Consider the following 20171-nt stretch of genomic DNA (forward strand, 5'->3'; position numbering starts at 1 on the left):
TATTGAAAAGAATCTGAATCAGTGTTCCAATCCATCTATCTCAAAGATGTTCAATAGGGTTGAAGTCATAATAAGTCTTTATGAAGCTGGCTTTATGCACTGGGGCACAGTCGTGATGGATCATAAAATAGCCTTCCCTAATCTGTTGCCACAGGCATAGCAGCAATTGTCTTTGCATGATTAGCATTTACAGTTTCCTTCACTGAAAAAACGAAGTTCAATTTGGAGGGGTCTCCACATTCTTTTAGTGTAGTTTTTTAACTATACACTACTGTATATAGAGTAGACTAGATGGTCAAGTGTGCACAGACCTTTGTCAATATACAGTATTGTGTTGACAAGCACATAAGAAAATGGCCTAAGAAAGGATTTTCTTGCCTTCCTTGAACCCACTGCACCCATTTCATCCCCATGCTACCAGATTTAGAAGTAAACTTTAAAATGCATAATAATAGCACAATAGAACACTTACAGACAAAGCCCCCGCAGAGAAAAACTCAGCAGGATCCAAAACCACTGCTGTGATCATTATAATTTGCTTTCAACATCAGCAAAATACTATTTCACTATGCTAGAAAGTGGAAAAAACTGTCATCTAGTGTCTTCTAATATTCATAATAATACTGATATATCACATTTTCTGTAAAACCGGGAAGCACTGCGGGGAGCCGAATGATGAATTCTAGATTAAGCAGAGGAAAATCTGCACCAGATTCAGATGCTCCAGAGGAGGATAACTTTTCAGTAAAAGGGAATCCAGTTACAGAACTTTTACTTTAATGATCAAAAACGGTCCTATGATGCAGAGGAGCTGGGACCATTGCTCTACAGGGACATTATATTTAATATGTTCTGCCCAAAACATTGAGTGAAGCCCTCATTTTAATGAGAAACTTGATGCCTACTCATTTACCAAGTTCCAAATATTTAATTCTAAATTGAGTTTTTGGTTGAAGTTCATGGACTTCATTCCCAGATTTCTTGCTAAAAGTAGATTTTTTTGTGTGCAAGACTGGAACCAAAAAGTCGCTTACAAGTGACGGTCCATGCAATCGCCAAGGGTCGGATACGACTGAATGGATGGATAGACAGACAGACAGACAGACAGACAGACAGACAGACAGACAGACAGATAGATAGATAGACAGATAGATAGAATACTGGAACCGGACGGTACCCTGCACTCAATTTCCAGGACATGTACCATATATATATATATATATATATATATATATATATATATATACAGTATATATATATATGAGGCAGTCAGTCTTGTGTTTCAGGCACACAGACTAGACAGCACAGTCAAATCCTCAACCCGTACTGTGGCAGCGGCTCAAGAACACATTGCCAACCTGCTTATTGGTTGATGAACAAGCAGTAGGACACTGAAAAGTCATCCCTCTGCTTAATCTGCTTTCACCTCCTGCAATTATGTTCCTTGTAAGCACTCATGCACTGCAGCAAAACCTAATTGGTCCCTTGGTCTGACCCTCTTGTAAAGGGGGGTGCTTTTGTAAAGGAGATGACAGGAGGCAGCAGGGGTGGACTGACAACTCATGGGGCCCCCGGGCAAAAGGGATCATGGGGCCCCTGTGTCCTTGCCCAAACTCAAAAAAGCCTATAAAAAAGGTACCAGGGGCATCTCATGGGACCCCCTACTGACCCCGGGCCCTCGGGCAGTGCCCGAGTTTCCAAATGGTCAGTCCGCCCCTGGGAGGCAGATACCTTGACCAATCCAGGAACTTACACTCATTGCATATAAAAATACATGTAACAATTTGTAACAAATAATACCTTCATTTATTAGTGAACTAACTAGGATTTTTATATCTGCCTGCATGTATGATTTTTATATTGTGCTCTCTGATGTGGCAACAAATAATTTTGCAACCCCTGGTATTGCTTACAAAATGTTTTCCTTAGAAAACAAACAGGCCACAACCCTAGGAAGACGGAAAAGAGATTATGGAGAAGAGGATCAGCAAGTGTCTGCCACATGTGCGCTGTCCCAGACGTCAGGCTGCAAGCCGGAAACGAAAGCCATGTCACGCGGTACAATCGTAATAGCTGCAACACTCATAGAGGCATTAATAAAACTCCCAGCTCATCGTAGAGAAGGCTCAGCTGTGCTGTAATACAGTGTAAGATATAATAATGCTCTATTCATACAGTATGCAACTACAGTAATCCAAAGCCACCAATCCCAGTGTTTTAAAGGGACAGTGCACCCAAAACTGATATCTGAGATTTTGCTTGATGCAAAAGAATTAAACCACCTGGAAATGTCTTTCATTACCAAGGAATGACAGAAGATGCCTGGTAATCTGACTATTCTCTGCAACACTCAAGCTGTGTCACCTCCCTGCCCCCCAGTCTGTGACTGTGGAGGGAAGGAGAAGCATTAGCATGATGATGTCATCCCTCTTCTCCATTCTCCAATCAGCAGTTCCTTGTCAAGGAATGCTCCTGGTTGGCTCTTGGTAGTGCCCCTTCCTCTTTCAAACTGCTGTAGTAAAGGCAAAGAATTTAATTTGTAATAATAATTTTAATTAAATATATAATACACTACTCAAAAAAATTAAAGGAACACTTTTTAATCAGAGTATAGCATTAAGCCAATGAAACTCCTAAGACATTGATCTGGTCAGTTAAGTAGGAGAGGGGGTTGTTAATCAGTTTCTGCTGCTTTGGTGTTAATGAAATTAAATACAGGTGCACTAGATGGGTAACAATGAGATGACCCCCAAAACAGGAATGGTTTTACAAGTGGAGGCCAATGACATTTTTTTCCCCTACTCATCTTTTCTGACTGTTTCTCACTAGTTTTGCATTTGGCTAGGGTCAGTATCACTACTGGTAGCATGAGGCGATACCTGGACCCTACAGAGATTGGACAGGCAGTCCAACTCCTCCAAGATGGCAAATCAATATGTGCCATTGACAGAAGGTCTGCTTTATCTCCCAGCACAGTCTCAAGAGCATGGAGGAGATTCCAGGAGGTAGTTACTTTAGGAGAGCTGGATAGGGCTGTAGAAGGTCCTTAACCCATCAGCAGGACCAATATCTGCTCCTTTGTGCAAGGCGGAACAGGATGAGCTCTGCCAGAGCCCTGCAAAATGACCTCCAGCAGGCCACTGGTGTGAATGTCTCTGACCAAACAATCAAAAAACAGACTTCATGAGGGTGGCCTGAGGGCCCGATGTCCTATAGTGGGCCCTGTTCTCACTGCCCAGCACTATAGAGCTCGATTGGCATTTGCTATTGAACACCAGAATTTGCAGGTCCGCCTCCAGCAGCCTGTGCTTTTCACAGATGAGAGCAAGTTCACCCTGAGCACATGTGACAGACGTGAAAGGGTCTGGAGAAGCTGTGGAGAAAGTTATGCTGTCTGTAACATCATTCAGCATGACCGTTTTGATGGTGGATCAGTGATGGTCTGGGGAGGCATATCCATGGAGGGATGCACAGACCTCTACAGGCTAGACAATGGCACCCTGACTGCCATTAGGTATCGAGATGAAATCCTTGGACCCATTGTCAGACCCTACGCTGGTACAGTGGGTCCTGGGTTCCTCCTGATGCAGTTGGTCCTGGGGTCCAGATCTGGGAGGAAATACCCCAGGACACCATCCGTCGTCTCATCAGGAGCATGCCCTGACATTGTCAGGCATGCATAAAAGCATGTGGGGGCCATACATACTACGGAGTACCATTTTGAGTTGCTGCAATGAAATTTCAGCAAAATGGACTAGCCTGCTGCATAATTTTTTCCCTTTGATTTTCGGGGTGTCTTTGAATTCAGTCCTCTGTAGGTTGATCATTTTCATTTTTGTTGGGGCATCCTTATGTTCTTAACACATTACCCAGTCCATATCAGTATAGAGATCCAGTATGATAATTTTCCCCATTGAGATCTGATGTGTTTTCAAATTGTTCCTTTAATTTTTTTGAGCAGTGTATATATAATAATAATTTTTAATCAAATACACATAATTAATTTGTATTTTTTAATATCCGCCTTGCATTTTGTTTTAATAGGAAATATATTATATGACTGGTATTTCTTTAATAGGAAAGAAGTCGTAAGGCTTGTATTTCTTCCTAGAAAACATGACAACCCTATCTACCATGTATACGTTTTAGGAGTAAAAAATACTGAACAAGCACCAGTCAAGGTCAGCCTCGCCATCTCTAGTACTGAGTTTTACTGGGACATGTTCCCTACATTCCCATGCAGTCAGATACAGCATAATGTGGTATGACCAGTCCATGAAAAATCTTTCCTTTGTATAGGATGGAAAGCAGCAATCCGATAGCCCCTAATAATGAAGAGGTTTAAGCTACGGGGGAAACTCAATCCCAAAGAAAAACAAACCAACCAGAGTTTAAACGTTATTTCCCTCTGCAAGCAATTTAAAAAAAAAGTCATGCTTTCCTCACACATTGAAAAGTATTTTTCACATTAAAATAACAGGGAGGGTTTATATTGGAAAGCTATGTTAATGTCATTCAAAGATGATACTGATACCGTCACCCACGCGATAATTCACAATAAGGATTACCACCAAAAAATGACTTTTTTTTCAATGGATAGTAATACTGATTTGTGATAAGCAAAGAAAATATAAAACATGGAATATGCAACAAGTAGTGAAAGACACACAAGGGCAATAGTCATCAGTCATGATGGAAAATCAGAATTTATTTTACTGAATGCAGAGCCCTACAAAATAGATTCTCATTGGTTGCTCTGTGTACTAATCTATCCACCGTATGCTGTTGAATATAAATCAATTCTTTATTTTTTGTCTACTTTTCGTACATAGAAAATTAATACAAGGGCTATGCTGAAAGTGAATGCAAAAGTGAGCACAACTTTTTTACTATCTTAAATAAGTCATTCAAATTTCACATGTTGGTAGAGTAACTCTTCCTCCTTAGTAATTCTTTTTCTTCTTTTTCATTGTAGGTACATAGTGAATTGCAAGCAGAAGCAACTTGACATCATTAAGTTCTTAATGAAGGAGGGGTTCAGGCTGTCTAAAATCCATGACGCCATTGACAAAAGTCACCAATGACAAGACACTGTCAATGGTGTCATCTCCATAAGCATTCTATAGCCTTCTGTGGATGTGGGACATCCTGCACCCCCTCCTTTGCCAAGAACTCATTGATGGTAATTTGATGGCAAGTTCAGATAACACCATTGCCAAGAGCATTGTCTTGTCATTGGTGACTTTTGTCAATGGTGTCATCTCCATAAAACATTCTACAGCCTTCTGTGGATGTGGGACAGCCTGCACCCCCTCCTTTGCCAAGAACTCATTGATGGTAATTTGATGGCAAGTTCAGATAACACCATTGCCAAGAGCATTGCCTTGTCATTGGTGACTTTTGTCAATGGTGTCATCTCAGTAAAACATTCTATAGCCTTCTGTGGATGTGGGACAGCCTGCACCCCCTCCTTTGTTAAGAAAAGTAAAATAAACCTTTGAAAGAAAATCATCCACACATGGAGGTGCCACTGTTGCAAAAATGTTTGTTTCCTTTTTAAATTGTCATAGCTACAGAATAATTATCACTACCAAAACACCAATTTTGATGCATTATTTATAACATCCAATGCTTTGGCAGAAACCTGCATGGAATTGGGAGCTCTCGCACTGGAAGTAGCTATTCAATCTGGGTGCATCTACACTTTTAGGACTGTACAGTAAGGCTGGCCAAACACACATCGACCTTTCATGTGATTTCCAATATGGAGAGGAGATTTCATTGACAGCAAATACCTGGGAACCCTCCAGCCCTATCCAGTCATGGGCCGCATACTGTATGACAATATGGTATAATTTATTTAAAATATTTTCTAACATTTTAAAGCCAACAGAAAACTAAGAGGTAAAAAGAGTGACAGAAATGACAGATTAAAGTAAATGCCATAACGCTGGTTTCACACCTTTCAGCTCTTCATCCAATTTTCACATGTATAGAAAATTAAAATGTAAATTAATTAATTTTCATAGTAATTATGGTGCACACGCTTGGAAGGCCAGGCAACTTCCTATGCATCGTTTATTTGCCTCAGGGTGTCTTTTCACCCATTTAACATGACGAGCGAAGCGTAAAAGGAAATAAATAAAAACTAGCTAGATATAACGGCAACCAAACCATAGCTAAACATTATTTTTTCCTCTGTATAATGTCATGTTACATGTACTACTGTGTAAGGTTTATCCAGCTAAAGGACCCTCAGGGATTACATTGCTCTTAACACAGGAGCCCCAGTGACTCTTGACTCGGATTGACATCAGCAATGAATATAAGCCAACATGTCTGATCTGTGACCTCGGCGCTCCGCTGCAGCGATCAGAGGATTTTGGTCACTTTCGTGCCTTCTTTAATCTGGTGCTTGTCTGGTACACAGACTCCCTAATGTCATTACAGTGTCTGTTGAAAACTAAACCACATTACAGGCTTTTTGTGCCAGAACAGAGGCATGACAGTGTCTCAAGCTTGGATGGAATTGGTGTTCCCACACTGCCCCCCCAAACTTTATATTAATAAATTTGCTTTAAAACCTTTTTAGATGCTTTTGAGAGCACAGAATAAAAATCTATTTTGATAAACCGGGTTTCATTCACATATTACTAGAAACATAGAAGCAGAAAAAGGCCAAGTGGTCAATTAAGTCTGCTTTATTTTGTTTTTGTTTTTTTTTTGTTTTTACTTTTTTTCTCATTTTGTGTGAGTATATATGTTTGAATTCCCTTAGCTCTGCTTGTAGTCTATCCCAAGCTCCAACTACTCTTCTGTTACAAAAATACTTTTTAACGTTAGTTTTGAGTTTTCGAACTGCTAGTTTTAGGTCATGTCCCCATGTTCTTTATCTTGGCTTCATATTGAAATACTGCCCCCCTGAACCTTATTCACACCCCTAGTGTATTTAAAGGCCTGAAGAATGTCTCCCCATTCCCTTCCTTCCTCAAGACATTAGGTTCCTGCAGTTTCTCCTGATATGCTTTATCATTCAGACCTTCCAGTACCCAAAAACTAATACTATACTTAAAGAACAGACTTCATTGCCCAAAGCGACTAGGCTCTTCCATCTCTAACTGCACAAATACTGCCAGCTAAAATTTGTCTGGTTGCTTTCGGGAACACAGAAGGCATTAACAAAGACAGCCATTTTGTTGCCTTCAATAGGTTTGGGACTTTACATTTATTCAATGCCTTCTTCTTAAAGAAGGCTTCATCTTCTCAGGTGGCATGATACAAAGTACTTTCTTTGGTTGTAAACCCTTACATATTCTCAGTGAAGTGGCTAGCCTCATGTGATACACAGAGATAAAACAAATCCTATTACATATGTTGTACCTGTTTATCTGAGTATTTTCTTCTCTACATCTGTTCAAAGTCCAAAATTTCTAAAGCTTGTCTGAGCTTTCAGAAAATAGGGGGTGGAGAGCTGAAATGATACACAGGAAGCTGAGGGCTGATTGGAGGGAAGGGAAACACCCCCTTCACACAGTACACAGCAACAGATCTGAGGCTGTCAATCACAGGCTGTGTGCTGGAGCTCCCTCCTCTGTCACCTTTTTTCTCTTGGTTTTCTCTTGCTATCAGGAAAATTTCTCAGAAGTGATTCATGCTGACAGCAGATAAAAATGGCACTTGGGGATTGATTTGCCAAGAGAGATTTTACTGGAGAGTGCAAAATATGGTGCAGCTCTGCAACCAATCAGCTTCCATTTTTTTGTCAAAGCTTGATAGAACATGCTGAAGTTAGAAGCTGATTGGCTACTGTGCAGAGCTGCACCAGATTTTGCACTCTCCAGTTTTAGTAAAGCAACCCCTTAGTGCTCTTAATTGAAACAAATACACACTATAAAGGGATATGCTTTGATTATATTTCATGTCTAAGGTTTTCAACCACTTTAATACCTACCTAGCCATGAGAATGAGCCAAAAGGAATCAAGGCAGGGGTGCAGAATCTGCTTAGCACCCTTAGCACAGGAATGACAGGAATCATATTCCATAAAAACAGCTACGATAGCCACATGTCTACAGACCCCATGTATTCCAAAATGACTGCTCCCATTTAATTTCATTCCTCCATACTCCACTGGAGTATACTTCCCTTTCCTCCTCCTGTATCACAATGAATGAATGGGGGAATCAAAGAATCCAATTTTAATGAGTTTTCTATCATAATTAGCTTTTGCCTTAATCTGAAATAATCACTGCCTTATTTATAGAAATCCATTATCAAAAAGAAAAAAATTTAAATCAGAATAACCTACAAACATTCATTAGGCACAGACAGCGGAGAAAAGCAAAGTGAGTGGGCAGCCTGTCTTTATTATAGTCTAATAGAAGTTTCTTTAATGAGATTCAGTGGCAAAATGTCATACTTGCACATTTATGTATTCTATATTAAGGGCCATTATGTTGAAATTATGTTTCATGTCTAACATAGCAAATGCTTTGGTGATGTCAATGTTTTCTGGACCTGGAAATAACAAACAGAGTGGGCAAACCACAAGAAAGAGAATGCTCTATTTCTGATTGACTATACTTCCACATTACTGCTATCTGCACTTACTTATTTTTAAGTTCATTACGTATCCATTCCTACATTTTTGCAGGTGAAGACCTCTATGGCATTAATGTAGTGGTCGGAGTTTAGAGCACCTTTAGAAGTGCCTCAAGAGCCCTGAAGTCCAACTGCCAACTTCAACTAAAAACTTGTCCTTGGTTCCACCTCTTACCATTGATCGGTAAGGCCAGCCATCTTTAACTCCATGGAAGTCACTACAGGTATACTCTAAAAGAGATTTTACATTTTTAAAGAGAAATAGGAAAACCTCCATGTGGTTTCCCCACTGTTAATCATCAAGCATGTCCAAACAAGGGCTGGACACAAAAGAGTCAGGGCTTGGCACAGGGATTATTCTACTAAGAACATGAACTAATCTAAGGCAAGATTTTACCAAATCATGGAAAAAGCTATCATGGCTCAGATTTTTATATTTTACAGGTAGTTTTTTACCATTTTCAACTGGACAAAAAAAAAAAACAATGGAATAAGGCAATCTACAAAAGTTTATGTCATAAAAAAATAAAAACTGTTGGTGGTAGGTTGCCTTGATCTAAGTTTTGTAATACAAATCTGATTGAGACCTTCAGAAATCTCCTTGGTGTGCAGGAAGGCTATCCTAAATGTTAACTTTCAATAACAAAAACAACTGACCAAACCGAGGCAACCATCCTTCACAACTACACTCCAGATCAGTGGTCTCGAAACTGCCAGATGCGGCCCTTTGCTTTCCTTTATGTGGTGGAAGTGGTGGAACTTACCACAAAATTGCCATGGGTGTGGTAAGAATTAAGCTTGTCTAACAATTGCGCAGTGTAACCCTGAGTGCCATTTGCATTTAGATATATCCATCTGGCTAGTCAAACAGAAGCAAGTTGAACGTATGGTCAGTCACAGTCTCATGACCATAGGTCTCTGATATTTGTCAATTATAGTTGACAGTAAGAACCAAATTAAATCTCCCTGTGTGATATGAAAGAATATGAGGGAGCATTGGTTGCTACTCAAAAAAATGGTTCTTGCCTCAGACAGGAAGCCTACAGCTTTCAGAGAAAGCATTGTACCTATACATTCATCACCCCATCTTTCAATGCCAGTTCTGGTCTTACTCTTTCACTATACAACCTGCAATGTCTAACATGAAGGTCAATGGAATTACCCCTTCCCCATCCCTATCCCCCACTAAAAACAGGGTGGAAAGGTAAACACCCTGCCTCCGTATTCGAAAGCCTTTTATACAGGGATCTGCTCTGAAGTCTGCAGTTCAAATGTGTTTATTCCTATCCCCTTGGGTTAAAGGAAAAATAATTGGAGAGTGGAGTCCAGAGCTGCATAAAAGATAGAGCCAGAGTATATACGCCTTTGCCAACTGTCAAGGGATGACAGAAATAATCATAAACAACATGATGAGGAAGCAATTCATCAAGAGGATTATGTATAAATCTCCTACGCCAGTTACCTGCCTTAAATTACATAAAGGGATTATAGCTCTGAGTCGTCCAGGTATATAACGTGTCAGCTCACAGGGCCCCTGGCCAACTGCAAGCATTGCAAACTGAAGATGTATTATTACAAAACACAGGTCATATCTGCTGAGGTAATGGAAGCTTAGCATAGGGCCAGCGTCAGAAGGCCTCATGTATGAAAGTAATACAATGTTGTTAGATGCTCCTGGTGACCCTTAAAGGTCTAGTAAGCGTTGATCAAAGGATGGCAGGAGGGATAAGTACCATTAGCTATTTATTAAGCATGGTCCAATGCATACGAGATTTAACTTCTGAGAAGGGTTTGTGTTGGGTTCTCCTGACTTTTGCCTCGACTTGTTTAGTGGTCCAGCTCAAATAATTTATTTTGAAGAGTAAGGGAATTTAAAAAATATTTTTTTTTTGTATTCTCATGAAGCCCTCAAGATGGCTGCCTTCTTGGCGTCTGTAATATAGATTGATACAGTTTTCAGGTGTACATAGTTTTTGGAATACTCCGGAGCCAAAATAATCTTCTTGCGATTAAGATCAGGATCACACAGAGCTGGACATATAACTGAGTAAATCTATCCCTTTAGTTTGTTTGTAGAGGTTTTTCACTTTAAATATTACAGCAAAAACTACAAACTATTTAATATAACCAGAGCTGTCGAGGGAATGAGTTTTGGCTACTCATCAAGGATAGTCTAGCGCAGATGTGAGTGTCTAAATATATACATACAAAATATAGCACACTATTGCTATTGTAGACCTCTGACAGACAGGATTAGGAGAAAGAGACAGACAAAACATTGAAGTTCAGCAGATCCACAGCCAAGACACCAACTTAGTGCAACAAAAAAAAGGACCTTAAAGGGAGTCGGTCAGGACAAAATAATGGGAGTTGCCATTGCTAAGAAATTTTTGAAGACGCATGCTACAGGCACAAAGCTGTCATTTTTTTCTTCCTGTGGTGAGATACCAACTCAGAACAAGTAAAAGCATATCAGATATCTCAGGATGAATTTGCTGTCCCCATGCCTCCAACTAACAAAGCCCTAAGGAAAAATTTTAAATAGTTTTTCTATGAGTGGTTACTTATGTTCCACCATATTTACTACTGAGTAGGGCAGAATTGGGAAAGAAAATTCAGTCCATTTTATGTAAGCTGTGTTGTCAATCGCACAATAGGTGGACACTGGAAATTTCCCTTTACTTCCTGTCCAAATAATGGCTATCACTAAGAAATCAAGTGAGAGTAAATTCCCTCAACAGGGATAGCTGTAAATATTTGGTGTAAAGGAGGAGTGCTGAGCCATTGGGGTTTGGTTTAGTGGGTTTGGTGAAGACATGTCTTCATTCGTAGGTTTATCTCATGGGCTTAACTAGTAGCTCCCCATCCATACGAGAGTCTTACAAGTGATCCTTGTAGAAACCTTTGTATAAGAAATTATGTCAGAGCCATTGCCACCTAATGGTTTTTAAAGTAGAAATCCAGTAAAAAATGTTTTTTGCCTGTGCAGTGGGGCTGTACCGGCACTGCGCGGGTTAAATGCTCATTTTGTTCTAGGGGAGAGGACACTGAAGATATACTCACCTGCCCCGCTGATCCTCCGGTTCTTTTGGCTTGGGATTTCAAATTGGGCAGTGTCAACTTGAAAGACTAACAAGGGCAGATCTCAAAACTAAAGTCCCCAAGACATAGTGGGCAACCTACTGGTGACTCAGCCCAGCAAACCCCACCTGACACAACACTTTTATAGGGGAACTGACCTAAAGTCTTCTTTGATGTCTGTCAAGTCATGTGGAAGTCAGTTTATTTCTGCAATAAAATACAGTCAAACAAATGAATGAAGAGGTTTACTATACTGAAATTTTTCATGACCAGCCAAGAACTAAAAGCCACACTCTTTTGGGCCTGGGGCAACATTTTTGTTGTTTCTACTTATCAAATGACCTTTTGAACAGTCCACAGTGCCATGGTAACTTGACTAACGTGAGATCACCTTGAGATTCACTTACCAAGAAACAAGACAGCCGTCAAGAATTTATATTTAGAAAGAGCAAAATAGAATATTCTCACTGTAATAAGTGCACAAAGGACCCATTCCACTTCTATTCCAAGAATTCTGAAGGAGCTATAAAATGACAAGGCTCATCGAACATGCCTTTCTTCCCAGATATAATAAGACGTTCGACATTATGACGCAAGCTGGTACAAACAGCTAATCAAATGCTGGACCCTATCATGAGAACTCAAGTGACACGAGTCTCAGCCTATTCTTAATCATCTCATTACATTCAAGTATCTGATGTCTATTTTTAGAAGCCATTTAAAAGGGGCCTTTGAAACACTGTAGAAGAAAGATAGATTTTGCTTCCCTTGGGGGATATGCATGTTAATATGGTTACAATAAAAAAGTACACATGAAGTGGTACATGCCAAAGATGATAAAATAGGAAGTGGCAGATAATTTAACAAAAGCAACGGCTAATTCCCATGTGGTAGGTAGCCAATGCACCTAAAGAGAACCTGTCACAAAGGATCTTTTTTAACAATGTTAAAACATCAATCCAATTTTGGAAGATACTATTGCACTTTAATTAACATCACTTCCAGTAGGGGAAAAATAACAGATTTTGGCTGTTTTTGAATGGAAACCTTCTATGTAAGATGCTTGAGCTAACATATTTTTTTGGATCTTTTCCACAGCTGTCAGTAGAAAGTTGTTTTCCAGATGGTTGTCAAGGCATCCACCTTTCGCATCATTGCATCCTTAGCTGTAGCTTTACGCCAAAAGTATCAGGGAATCAGAGGAGGACCACTCTTGGTCACAGGTATGAATTTGAGTGTCTGTAGCTTTTAGCGAGCCTTAGGTAGTCTTGGGGACAGTTTTTGACTTTAGGTCCTCTGCAAGTTATTTTTGCATTATGTGCCCCACTAGGAAGATTCAACCTCTCTATGTATCTTGGTGATGGGTGAAAGGTGTCACTTGAACAAGTTAGAGGAGATCTTCCAATGGGGATACCTGTTTTAGTAATAACTGTCTTACAGGGGATTCCTCTCAATTCCTGTTGGGTCTATGGATTAGAAAATAACTTTCTACTCTCAGGAAATATAAATGACTATACTGTATCTACTTCTCATGATACATTAGTGTAAGAGTCAGTAGAAAGAATTATCCTTATATTTGTAGTAATAGGGAAGAATCCCCTTTACAGATAGCTGAAAAGATAATAAGTGCCAGTGGGAACTCGTCAGAGAGTTAGTAGCTGCTAATTGCTCACTGAACAACTAGTAACCTCTAGAGGAACCCCAGGATTCCATGTAACCCTGGTTTAGAAACCTTGCCCAATTCTATTAAAAAATAAAAAAAATAAAAATAAAAGGTCTGGTTACATATACACTCTATGGGGTTTATTTACTAAAGCTGGAGAGTCCAAAATCAGACTCCCTTCTGCATAGAAACCAATCAGCTTCTAACCTCAGCTTGTTCAATGAAGCTTTGGCAATGAAACCTGGAAGCTGATTGGTTTCTATGCAGAAGGGAATCTGATTTTGGACTCTCCAGCTTTAGTAAATAAACCCCTATGAGTCTTAAAGGAGAAATGAAAAAATAACCAACCTACAGCAAAAAATCAAGTGACTGCTCCTCACAGATAGATCAATTTAGATGGTTTCTGATTGATTACCATAAGGTATGGCACCCTGTAAACCACAGGAGATACTGTATATTCTATGTATCATAATTGGAAAAGTAACAGGAGAAAAAAACTCCTGTTCCTATATAATAGCTGAAAATGTTTATTGAATACGTGCCTTTAAAATCTAAAACAGCCCGCTGTTATGTCTGGGGACTCATCCTGTATGGCTGTGAACTTATGCCCTATATTAAAGTATTATACTGAGTTTTCTTATAGACAGTAATGGATGGATCAGAATAAATAACAAGTTTAAGTCTTCCCAGGTGCGGGATTACTAGCGAGGTGTGTGCAGCAGCCAGCAAATCTGGAACACTTCAGCATGGACTGAAACGTTTAAACCTTGGAGCTTTTCATGGGAGATCCACTGGACTTTGAGCACAGAATATCATTTTACATAATGGATCTTCACACAGTACCTATCCTGACAGAAACACAGGTGGTTTCCATTGATGACCATCTTCTGAAAATTCTAATTCCCTTGTTCTTCCCTTGCGTAATACTTTTCCCTTCCCTTGTTTAATACTTTTTGGGTCACTGGCCTAGAACAGACAAGCAGCCATTGAAATCAGAACTGGTGATCTGCATTCATATTCCAGGTACGTAACTCAGAAAGCACTGAAGCCTGAGGCTTAGCATAAAAACCAGGTATGTAGCATTTTTAGAAGTAGAAAAGCAAGGCCATGGAGTCTATGGCCTCATGCTCACAGGATGTTTTTCAAGCAACGTAAAAAAAAAACACATTTTGCAAACATGTTTGGGCACATCAAGCCATCGAGTTTTCATTCATTCCAATAGCTAGAATATTAATTTACTCTGGCCACTGAAATAAATGGACGCTCAAGTGCAAAATATGTCTACCATTTAGGCACATTTGCACACGTTTAGCCGTATCTAACATTTTTTTCCACCAAAACACTCCTCTCCTGAACTCCCAATTGATAGCGTTTTCCTCTAAATGCTCCTGCCTCTAAACGACTATGTGTGCAGGGACACATAGGGTGAATGTCACCAACACACCGAGGACCACCAATATGGGTCCAAAAGTTTTAATGAACGATCACATAGTTACAGAAAGGCAACGTTTCAGAGTCTCGCAGGACCCCTTCATCAGGCATGGGTCACTGCTATCTGTGTCCCTGTTGGGGAGATTTTGCCTCACTTCCTGTCCTGGTGACCATACAGAAAGTGGGAAGATTGTCCCAATAGGAACAGAGACAGCCATAAACACCTGTCAACAATGCTCGCCCTTTCCAATTGTGCTTTTTCCCAAAAACTGGATTATCCCTATGAAGGGGTGGATACAAAAAAATAAAATCGTTTGAACGGCAAAGGAGATATAAATACAAAAGGAGTCAGCCACAGCTTTGAAACGTTGTGTCTTCATAGGAAATGTCAATGAATAACACTATGGATCACTTGCTTGATGTATTTTTTTCTTTCTCTCTTTAACTACTTAATTACACACCCACTGGCACATTGTTTAACATCTTTTGTTTTGCCAAGTGTGCTATGTAAAAAGTGTCACAAGGTGTATATGGGACTACAAGGGCTACAAACAGCTACAGCCAGTTGCTCTAGGACAGGGAGCACCTAAATGCAGATTACTACCTATAAAGCCCCTTCTGGGGTCTCTATAACATGACCCCAAGGAGAGGACAAGGCAATTTACTATTGTGTATTTACTAGATATTTACCTTTTTTTCTACAATATGCCAAAAACAAAGAATCCTTATTGCCTGGACACACAATCTACGACTATTCTCATAATAGTTTAGGTTAACCCCCCTGGCGGTATTCCCGAGTGTAGCGCGGGGTAAAGTTTTAGTACCAGAAGCGGAAACCCCGAGCTACACTCGGGATTACACTGCAGCGTTGCTCTGGGATCACTCCTGCACTCTGGGATCACTTACCTTGACCTGCGGTCCTGCGATGTCCCCCCTGCAGCGTGCCGGCCATCTCCTCCGGCCGATGATGGCATCCGTCTTCCGGATTCCGTTCCCTGCGAGCGTCGAGATTACGTGACGTACGGGGGACGGAACCGGCGGGAATTGTAAAAATTTTAAAATGTGACATTCACTCAATACACTCAATTACATTACTGTATCAAACCATTTCACATACATTTGTCCCGACTGCTTTGTCCGGCGCCCTGCCTGCATTTTTTACTGTTCTTTCTGCCTGGAAACTGAGAAACGTCCATGGCGTCCAAAAAGTGTCCCTTTAGGTCAAAATTGGTTTTATACCAGCTAGAGAACAGTGATAGTAAATTAGAACTACTTGCAGAATTGAGTGATAATGATTCGTGGGGGAAATTTGTCATCAGACACTGAAAACGATTTTGCGACTAAGCTCAGTGATGTGCGAACTTGGCGCTCTATTTCGAATTTCAGTGTTTTTGGTTTAATTATATTATTGAATTAAATTTATTATTATTATATTATTATTATTTTTTATGATTATTTATTATATTGTAATTTATGATTTTGTGTTTCAAACTTTATCATACCCGGGATGTTTACTAGACTCTTGTTCCGACAGATTTCAGTGAGTTATTGCTAAGAATTACAGGCCTACAATAAAAAAAACAACATATTTCCATTGAAAACAATGTACCGCTTTGAGCATAGAAATACTGACATAGTCTGACCACTAGGGAGGTTAAAGAGTCAAATAGTAACCATTCTAAGAATGCTACCATAGTTAGGGCATTAGCCATACGGGAAAAACATCACTGTAATATTGTCCGACTCAGCTGTCAATAACTTCAACACGCTTCTTTGGTATTTTGTAGCAATTTACTTTTTTAGGGTTACTGCACCCCTCTTGCACCAAGAGGAAGGAAAAAAAACTGTTGAAAACAGAGATGTTGCCTAGTTGCATATAGGATCACTCCAGTTTTGCAGGCTTCAGGTCCCTCTACACGAGATCTGACAGGATATGCAGGGGATGCCAGTTTGGCATCTGATTTCTGCCCACTTGTACACAGAATCTCCATGAAAGCCTGCTTTAAAATCAGAAGACAATTCCTGATTGGCAATTACTACATAACTGTTCTTTTCAGCACTACTGAAATGTGTCATTCTAGCCGTGCCTCCTCGGTGGCATTATATCAAAACTCCTGCCCACAGTAGATGATCATGTCATGCATCAAAACACAAAAAAACATATTCATTTCCAAAGAAACATTGCTGCTAACCTGGTCTAACTAATCCCTCTATCAAACGTGTCTGACTACATTCTAGACCAAATGGATCTAACTAAACTCTCCACCAAACAGGGTCTCGCTAAACTCTCCATCATACAGGTCTATCTAAACTCTCCATCATACAGGTCTAGCTAAACTCTCCACCATACAAGATCTCACTAAACTCTCCACCATACAGGTCTTACTAATCCCTCCATCATATGTGTCTGACTAAATCCTAGACCAAACAGGTCTAACTAAACTCTCCAACAAACAAGTCTACATAAACACTTCAACAGATGGGTCTAAATTAACTCTCCACCCTACAGGTCTAAGTAATCCCTCCATCTAAGGCAGTGTTTCTCAATTCCAGTCCTCATGGACCCCCAACAGGTCATGTTTTCAGGATTTCCATTATTTTGCACAGGTGATTTGATCAGTTTCACTGCCTTAGTAATTACCACAGCTGTTTCATCTGAGGGAAATCCTGAAAACATGACCTGTTGGGGGTCCATGAGGACTGGAGTTGAGAAACACTGATCTAAGGGGTCTATCTAAATTCTAGTCTAAACGGGTCTAACTAAACTCTTCAACAAATGGGTCTAACTAAACTCCCCACCAAACATTTCTAACTAAACGCTTAGGCAAACTAAACTATCTAACAAACAGGTTTACCTTCATTCTAGAGCAAACGGATCTCACTAAACTCTCCAACTCCACCATACGGGCCTAACTATCTGCCAGACGGGTTTAACTATACACTCCATCAAGCTGGTGTAACTAAACTGTCCAATAGGTCTAGCTAAATTCTTCACCAAACGTGTCTAACTAAACTCTCTAACATACGGGTATTGCTAAACACTCCATCTAACAGGACTAAATAAATACTCCACCAAAGAGGTCTAACTAAACTCCCCGCCAAATGGATCTAACTAAACCATCCATCAGATGGGTTTAACAAAACCATCCGCCAAATGGGTCTAACTAAACTCTCCGCATGTTCCCATCACAGAGAAACCCTAGCACACCACGAAGCCATTGATATGGTCTTTAGTATATTGACACATAATCACATTAACACATTTTAATGTTTCTTGAATTCAAAATAACTCATAGTCCCAGAGTAGACCAACAAGTGATAAAACCTGAACTGAGGATTGTATGCTATAAAAATTAGACCAAAATATCTAGGGACAAGTCCTGAAAAGCAGGAATGGTAAGAGTCCAGGACCAACACAATAGATTTAATCATGGGACTATTGCAATATAAATGGGGTCTCTTTAGACAAGGTTATCAGATGTCATTCAGGCTGAATGGAAAAGCAAACTACATAGTAACCTATTAGAGAGGGTCATCCTATAAGTTTTGTCATTCCCCAAACAATCTGGAAGTTTACAAGACACATAAAACAATCTCAACATCAAAATGTGTTATCATTCAATTAAAAATTTCCATTAATGCAAACATATCAATACTTGGACAAATATTATGAATAATCATCCCTTGCGCTCACCACACACATTTGACTGTACAATCTGCTCAATGAAGGCTGAATAAAACAAAAATGAAACTATCAAAAAGTAGGTCAAATTGGATGAAGAAAGAGGTTGCAAGATGTGAGAAAAGCTCTGCTAGAGCTAATGCAACTTTATCACACTTCATTCAATCATCGTTTCAAACATTATCACTCTGCTTTGTTATATCCTATGTGAACTCAAACATATTTTCTTCTATTCTCTATAATCAGATTGTACAATCATATTCTAAGGGGTCAGCTTTACTCCTGGTTCTTATGCTGGCCACAGATGTATCAATATGATGGACAAAACAATGCTCGTTATAGTCTAATAGAATCAAGCAATTACCCATTTTGGTCAATATAATTTTAATGCTTTTTAAGCATATCTTTTGTAAGACTCAATCGAAGATTAATTTGATCAGACGAGTTGTAACATTCTGATCATTTTTATGTCCGTGGTAATTTTGCAACTTTCTTTTTTGAATTCTGTGTAGTTTTTTTAGTAAATTTTTGTCATTTAAAGTGATCAACTTATAAAAGCAAGTAGTTAGAACAACCCAATTGAAGGATCAATTTTTATTATTATGGAAGATGATGCATTTATGTGGCCAGCGGTAAGACCCAGCACCTTTGCAAATGTATAAGATGCAGGGGCAGACTGACCATTCGAGCACTTGGGCACTGCCTGAGGGCCCGGGGTCAGTAGGGGGCCCCATGAGATGCCCCTAGTACCTTTTATTGGCTTTTTCATAGGCATTTTTGGGTGTGGGCGAGGACACAGGGGCCCCATGATCCCCTATTGCCTGGGGGCCCCATGAGTTGTCAGTCCACCCCTGATAAGATGTACTGGAAAGTTAGCACACAGAAACATTGCAATGTGAGAGAATATATAAAAACGCAACACAGCACAATTGCACAAACATATACTATGGTGAGGTGTCTTACCCGCTCTCCGGTGACCACATGCAGCCCTTCTCGGACTTTGGCGAAGGAGCCTTCTCCCAGCTTCCTCCCGATCAGGTAGTTGCCCACTCTTTTTGTGTGCTGGAAGTTGCGCAGAGTCTCCCGGGACACGTTGCTCACACAGGATGGCAGGAAGGACTCTTCCAGTTGCACCGGCGTCTTCTCTCCGAGCAAGAACCTGGGGGGAGACTCACTGAGCCCATCCCCGGTGGCAGCTGGCATCCTGGAGGAGACAGAGGAGCCACAAGTCAGAGCAGCTCTGGCAGATCCACTGCAGCAAATAGCAAACCTGGGGGGGGTCCACAGCAATGGGACTTCTAGTGGGTGCACAGCCCTGGTGCAGATAGCCAATACCCTGGCAGAGTTGGGGCATACATAGCAATGAGGCTTCTAGTGGGTGCACAACCCTGGCACACATAGGCAATACACAACCCTGGCGGAGATGAGGTATACATAGCAATGAGGCTTCTAGTGGGTGCACAACCCTGGCACACATAGGCAATACACAACCCTGGCAGAGATGAGGTATACACAGCAATAATGCTTCTAGGGGGGGCACAACCCTGGCACACATAGGCAATATACAACCCTGGCAGAGATGAGGTATACACAGCAATAATGCTTCTAGGGGGGGGCACAACCCTGGCACACATAGGCAATACACAACCCTGGCAGAGATGAGGCATACATAGCAATGAGGTTTCTAGTGGGTGCACAACCCTGGCACACATAG

At 40.4% G+C, this 20171-nt stretch overlaps 1 protein-coding gene across 3 annotated transcripts in view; it reads right to left on the reverse strand.

Moving 5' to 3' along the window:
- The window catches only part of HUNK (hormonally up-regulated Neu-associated kinase), a 138646-nt gene that overhangs the window by 59855 nt on the left and 58620 nt on the right, over window positions 1–20171 (reverse strand). For all 3 annotated transcript variants that reach the window (XM_089688937.1, XM_089688939.1, XM_089688938.1), the window contains exon 2: window positions 19421–19661. In XM_089688937.1, the coding sequence (XP_089545063.1) occupies window positions 19421–19661 (241 nt within the window). The remainder of the gene's footprint in view (window positions 1–19420; window positions 19662–20171) is intronic.

Source organism: Staurois parvus, unplaced genomic scaffold (assembly GCF_062004578.1).
Source record: "Staurois parvus isolate SC_StPar_1 unplaced genomic scaffold, SC_StPar_1.0 ptg000461l, whole genome shotgun sequence".
Classification (NCBI taxonomy): domain Eukaryota; kingdom Metazoa; phylum Chordata; class Amphibia; order Anura; family Ranidae; genus Staurois; species Staurois parvus.